Source organism: Marmota marmota, unplaced genomic scaffold (assembly GCF_001458135.2).
Source record: "Marmota marmota marmota unplaced genomic scaffold, marMar, whole genome shotgun sequence".
Taxonomy (NCBI): Eukaryota; Metazoa; Chordata; class Mammalia; order Rodentia; family Sciuridae; genus Marmota; species Marmota marmota.
The window spans coordinates 7575363-7581362 of record NW_026000102.1 but is presented as its reverse complement, the minus strand read 5'-3'; the positions used below and the strand labels follow the sequence as shown (position 1 = coordinate 7581362).

General features: G+C 65.1%; 1 protein-coding gene across 1 annotated transcript in view; it reads left to right on the top strand.

The window, feature by feature from the left end:
- The first annotated feature begins 228 nt into the window (after positions 1 to 228).
- LOC107155445 (1-phosphatidylinositol 4,5-bisphosphate phosphodiesterase eta-2) overlaps positions 229 to 6000 on the top strand; it is a 34572-nt gene continuing 28800 nt past the window's right edge. The window contains exon 1 of the mRNA XM_048783569.1: positions 229 to 443. Within this exon, the coding sequence (XP_048639526.1) occupies positions 401 to 443 (43 nt within the window). The 5' untranslated portion in view covers positions 229 to 400. The remainder of the gene's footprint in view (positions 444 to 6000) is intronic.

The window sequence follows — 6000 nt, the reverse complement described above, 5'->3', positions numbered from 1 at the left end:
GGGGGAAGGATGGATGGCAGGTGGCAGGACCGAGCCGGCTGCACCTCCCCTTCTGGCCTCTGAGCCAGCTGGCTTAGTGCCGCCTGAGACCCCTAAGCTGTTGGCGCCCACAGCAGCCTGGGCGGGCCGTCGTCGGGCAGCCAAGGGTTAAGGGCAGGCGGGGCTCCCGCGGGAGGGGCGGTCCCAGTGGTGGCCGAGGCGCCTCGCCCCGCCCCTTCCCCTCCCTTCCTCGGCCGGCGTGCCGGGCATTGGCGGCGCCGGCAGCGGGCTTTGAACCGGTATGGGTGCTGTGTGCAGGGCGCCCCGGCTCAGGCTAGGGCTTGGAGGGCGCTGGGGGCCAGCGCGGGGCCCTGGCCCCCTCGGGCTGTGCCGGTAACAGTGGGGCTGGTGCCCGTGGGCCATGGCAGAGCCCGGGCCCCCCGGCGGGCTCACCCCGGACCAAGGTAAGCAGGCAGGAGGGTTCCTGAAAGGGACTGCGACCCTCCCGGTGGGATTGCAGGCCAGAATGGTGTTGGTGGACCCCCGACTGCGAGAGCAGTGCTGGACCCCTCCCCTAGGGTCTCTAGGAATGCATACGATGACCCCATTCCGCAATGACTACCCAGCCCCTCGCCCTCCACAGCCCCAGCCGCCATCCTGCAGGGAGAGGCCCCCTGCAGAGGGTACGGAGGTGAGCAGCTGGAGGGGGTGACCCTGGCCTGACTCGCCCCCTGACTCCAGCCTGGAGGGGGCAGATCTGAGGGAGCTGGGGTGTCCAGTGGGGCTGCTCTCCTGGCCCAACCCCACTGCCTCGCGTGCCTGAGCGTCAGTCAGCACCATGGACAGGGCAGCATGGTCCTCCCTGGCGTCAAACATTCTTGCTCAGATCTGTCCCGCTTTCCCGACCTGGGGACCGGGCATTGCCCTAGGCAACCATGCAGAACAGCAGGGTGATACGCCCTGAGGCTGCCCAGCGCTGCCCGCAGAATCCAGGCTGGGCGTGAGAAGGGGCTGCCCGCAGGGCTTCTGAGCTGGCGTCAGCAGCCCAGCAGGCAGCGCAGAGCCTCCCTGGAGCAGTTTCCGTTTGCCCCAAATGCAGGAGTGTGTGGGGGCTCTGGGCCAGGTGAGGGAGCGCCAAGGGTGAAGCGAACGGCGGGAAGAGCTTCCTTCCCAGGCGGGTTCCCGGGAGAGTGGAGGGGTCTCCTGGCACTGTGTTTGGGTCCTGGTTGCTGTGGACCTGACTTGTTCTGACTTCTGATTGGCATGGATGCCTGGGAGGAGCTGGGCAGTTGGGAGGGCTGTGTGCCCTCATACGGAGCACCCACCCTCTCTGAGCCTCCAGGGACAAGAGGGACAGTGTGGGACCACTTCACAGGGTAGCAGGCGAGCACCTGAAGCCAGTGTGTCTGCAAAGTGTTCCACAGAGGGTCCCTGAAAGGGGCTGTGGCCCCCCTGTGGGGTTCCAGGCCTGGCCTGTGCCCTGCTCCAGGATGAGTGTCCCTCTCTCCCTTCCCGTTCCCCTCCCAGGCTGAGGTGGCCTTCACGGAGGGAGGGCAGTGTGGCTGGGCTGTTGTTGGTGCAGGTGCTCTGAGGGGTTCCTACTGCTCTGGGCACTCCCCAGCCATAGCCCCCACTCCAGGGAGGCAGTTTCCACGGCAGATTGCCCCTGGGGAGGGCCTGGCTGTCATGTCTGGCCCATCTGGTCCCCGAGAGCCCACGGAGGCAGAGTCCTGGGCCTGCCACTAATGGGGTAGGGGATCTCAGCTACAGGTGGTCCCAAGGCCCCGGGTCAGGGAGACTCAGCCTGGGTTTGCAAGCCCCCAGGGGAGGGGACCTGGCCAAGGAGGGGAGGATACAGCAGGGATAGCTGGGCCCATTCTGAGCCTCCATCCTCTGGGCAGGGGACAGGTGCTGCAGGGAAGAGCCACACTGGCATGGTCCTTTTAGTCACAGTGTGCTGCCGAGGACAGAGCACCATGGGGACATGGGGACACTCCCAGCTCCTGCTTCTTCCCCTGGAGCACCAGGGCTGGCCCCCATCCAGGGAGTGTCTCCTCCTGAGCAGGGTCCCATGGATGTGCCTGCATTCACCGTGGTTGGCTGGGAGGGGCTGAGGAGGGGCTGAGTAACTGGACGCATCTGTTGGGATTCGGCTTCCAGCACGGCCCACGCGGGCGCTCCACAGGCTGCACGGACTTCCTGTGTGGGGAACGTGTGGGGCAGGGCGGGGGCTGCAGCCCCATTCCTGGGTGGGATGTTTTCTCTGGCTCGTGGAGAGTCACCACCTGGGCACAGGGACCCCCTACCAGCCAGGTGAAGGCCCTAGGGCAGGGCCTTATGTGGGGTGGACAGCCTCAGGGGACAGTTGCTGCTCAGGGGCAGGAGTAGCTGGCCCCGGGAGCCCGCCAACTGCACCCAGAAGGAGACAGGCAGGTCCTGGGATGTGAGGGTGGAGTCCCTCCTCAGGGGAGCAGGCCACTCATTCCTGGGGGCGGGTCCTGTTTAGGCCTGCTTAGGCCTCTTAGCCCGTGGACCTCCAAGGGTCTCAGGGCATTGTGACTCCATGAGATGCCAGGAGCCTTTAGGGGATGGACTGGGAGGGCCAGCTCTGTCTCCAGAACGCCACCCACAGGCTACCTGTGAGTGCTGTGGGGCTGTGGAGGGCCCAGGGCTACTCCAGGAAGCTGCTCCCTGGCCTCCAGGTGGCCTGGGCTGCTCTGGCAGGGTGGAGTGCCCCAGAGGCGAGGACTCACCCAAGGTGCTCAGCCCTCCTGTGTTTTCTTCTCCTTGGGCTCTGCCTGGCCCCACTCGGGCTGCCCGTCCCTGGCAGCAGCTGCCCTCCCTCCTGCCTGACCTGGGCTCCAGGCAGCAAGGAGAAATGTAGGGTTGGCTCTGCCCACAGCCTGGAGGACTCTCCCTGGGAGTTTCGGGCCCCCCACCAAGGGCTCCATCTGGTGACCTTCCAGGTTTAAAAGAGCCCCACCCCAAGGCTACTCCCTCTCCAGTTCCTCCTGGAGTGTCCTGGGCAGTGGCGTGGGGGCCAAACCCGTCCCCCATGCTGGCCGTGCACCTGTCTTCAGGGAGCCGTGGCCAAGTGTGTGTGCATCTGCTCAGCCAGGCCTGCTGGAGGGCGGGGGAGGAGATGAGAACCGAGGCTCGGGAAAGCCAGTTGTTGGTGTCAGGGACAGGGCCCCAGGGACATGGGGCTGAGGGGCGCCTGCGGGAGCAGGGAGCTGTGAAATGGGCTATTAATAGAGTCCTCTTCCTGGAGGACTGTCGAGTGTGATCAATGCCACCACTGTGAGCTGATCTGCCACCTGCCACCATCTGGGGCTGTGCGGGGCAGGGAGAGGCGCATTCTCTGGAGGGACCCTCACTGAGGCTGGACTTGGCCCTGGGGCTGAAAGGAGGCCTGGGCTCGGCTGGGCAGTCAGAGGAAGGCCTGATGTTGGGGCCTCCCTGGGCTGAAGGCACTTCCCCCTGTGGCCAGACTGCCTGGAGGGGACTGGATTGGGGCAGGAGCCCAGGGCCACCTACACAAGAAGGGCCTTCTCTGTGGGGATGTGCTGGACAGTGGATACCCGGCCTCAGAGAATGTCCTGTCCATTTCTGCCACTGCAGGCTGTGTGGACCACCCCAGGACTGAGAGCTCCTGATGTTCAGCACCTTTGCATGCAGCTGGACACCTGTGGACCTCTGTCCGTCAGACGGTCTCCATCCCTAACTCCCTATTGGGTGGTGAGACTATAAGAAGACCCTGCTAGTGCTCTCCCTGGGCCAAGTGGGGCTGGATCCTGGAGCTAATGCCCGGAGCTGAGGATGGCCAGGTTGCTGCCATCCCCACGCCTAACGCAACAGCCAGAGCTGGCTGCACAAGCCCCAGGGACCTTTGGGAGCAGGTGGAAGGTGGGGCTCAGGCCGGGGTGAGCCAGGTGTGTGGTGAATGGAGCGTGGATGGCCACAGGGGACCCTCTTCCACTCCCTGGGTTGCTCGCTGTCCCTGCCTGGCTCTGGGGTCTGAGAGCTCTGGTGGGAGAGGGCAGGGTGGCCAGAAGCTGCCCAAGTGGGCACAGCAAGACCTGGCCAGCCTGCCCCGCGGCTCTGTCCTAGCTGTGGAGCTGCACGCCATAGGGTTGGGTCCTCCCCTCCCCTCCCCTCCCTCCCCAAGAGAACCCTCCGCACCCTGCTGAAAGCCAGTGGCCTGCCCTGCAGGAAGGGGGCTGCTGGGGGAACAAAGCACTGTCCCTGATGTCTCTTCCCAAGCTTGTCTGGGGCTGACCCCATCAAATGACCCTGGGCTGGCCATGGCCATTGTCTCCCGGTCCTCGCCAGGACCCCTGGGGAACCAGCAAGCTGCCCGGGGTCCCTCTGGGGAGGGCTGGAGGAGTCGACTCACACTCCCTGATAAGTAAAAATAGTTGGGGAGGAGGCGCCCAGACGTGCGGGGGGGACGCGCTGCTGCTCTCAGACGTTTAAATTATCTCGGCCATATGTGTGTGGGCCCGTCCCTCCCTGCCTCCCTCCTGAGCGGCGCTGGGCAGGGGCCGGGCTCATCCCGGTGGGCGCCCTGCAGGGCTGGGCTGGGGCTGCTTCCTCCTACCTCCTCTCCTCCCCAGGCACCACCTGGGCACCTCCTGTGTGCCGAGCTGGGTTCGCAGATTGAGAGACGGCACTGGGAGGGCCAGGGGAGCCTCGGCTCCTGTCCCACACTGCTGACCCTTCTACTTAGGCAGACATGGGAAGGGACCCTCTGAAGGGCCTTCAGGAAGGCAAAGAGGACAATGAAGAGGCCTTGCGGGGGGACAGCCGGGCCTTGGTGGGCCAGGGCTGCTGTGGAAGTCCTGGGAGAGAGCACCAGGAGGGGAGACGGTGCCCCTGTGCCCAGCCTGACTGCTCACTATGAGTGCGTGTGCATCGCGTGCCATTCCTTGTAGTTCCTGCTCCTGGCTCGTGCAAGGGGCACCGTGGCACCTGAGGGTGGCCCAGGACCACAAAGCCTGTGGTTGCAATCTGTGGACTTTGTGGGCTCTCCAGCCTTCCCCGGGGAGAGGCGGAGGTGCTGGGCTGTCCCTGGCCTTGTGGCCGCTGCCACGGGGCCTGCTGTGAAGACAGTGCCCATCTCTACCACAAGGCCACTCCAGCTGCCCTGCCTCCAGCAGTGTGGCCTTGTCCTCCTTCATGCAGGTGCTGTGTGTCCTGCGCGGGTTCTGGGAAGGAGGGCACCACGGCTGCAGGGGACACTTTCTGATAAGGGGAAACTGAAGCCCAGAGGTGGAGGCGCCCAGGGGCACCTGTCGCCTGGCCGCTCTCCCGGCCAGGCTGTTGGGGCCAGCAGGGGCAGAGCTGAGCGGAGGAGGGTCACAGTGCCCTCTTGGAATCAGACTGGGGCCTGAGGCTCATGGAACTCTCCCTGTCCCCTCTTCTAGCTTCAGATGGTCCTGTCTGTCTGTCCATCTGTCCTGGGCATCTGGGCACAGGTTCTCTAGGAGAGGGCTAGAGCTGGCCGAGCCTGGAGGGCTGGGAGCCCACTGGCTCCTCCCCCACCTGGAGTAAGCTACGTGGCCTTGGCCCTCCCCTGTCCATCCCTGGCCCCTACCCCACTTCCCACAGGGCAGCTGGGTGCTGGGTGAAGGAGAGGGACCAGGAACAGGTCCTCAGTCCTTACCTGAGGAGCTCCCTTGGACAGATCTGCGTTGAGGGGTTTTGGGAGCCATGTGAGCTGTGGCAGGGGATGGGGTACCACTGGTGTGTGCAGGGTGCAGCCTGAGGAGGGACCTGGGAGAGTCTGAGTGGGACCCTGGCCTTCCTGACCAGGGCTGCTGGCCCTCAGGTGGCCTGGACTGGGAACTGGGTTCAGCTCTGGCCTCCATGTGAGTGTGGCCAAGTGTGGGTGCTTCCTTAGCCCCTGAGCCTGCAGGGGTGGCACAGGACAGCTGGGCCAGTCTGCATCAAGTGTCCTGGATCAGGCTTGAGCCTGGGCCACCTATGTGTGGACTACAGTTGGGGTCAGGGCCTTGTGGA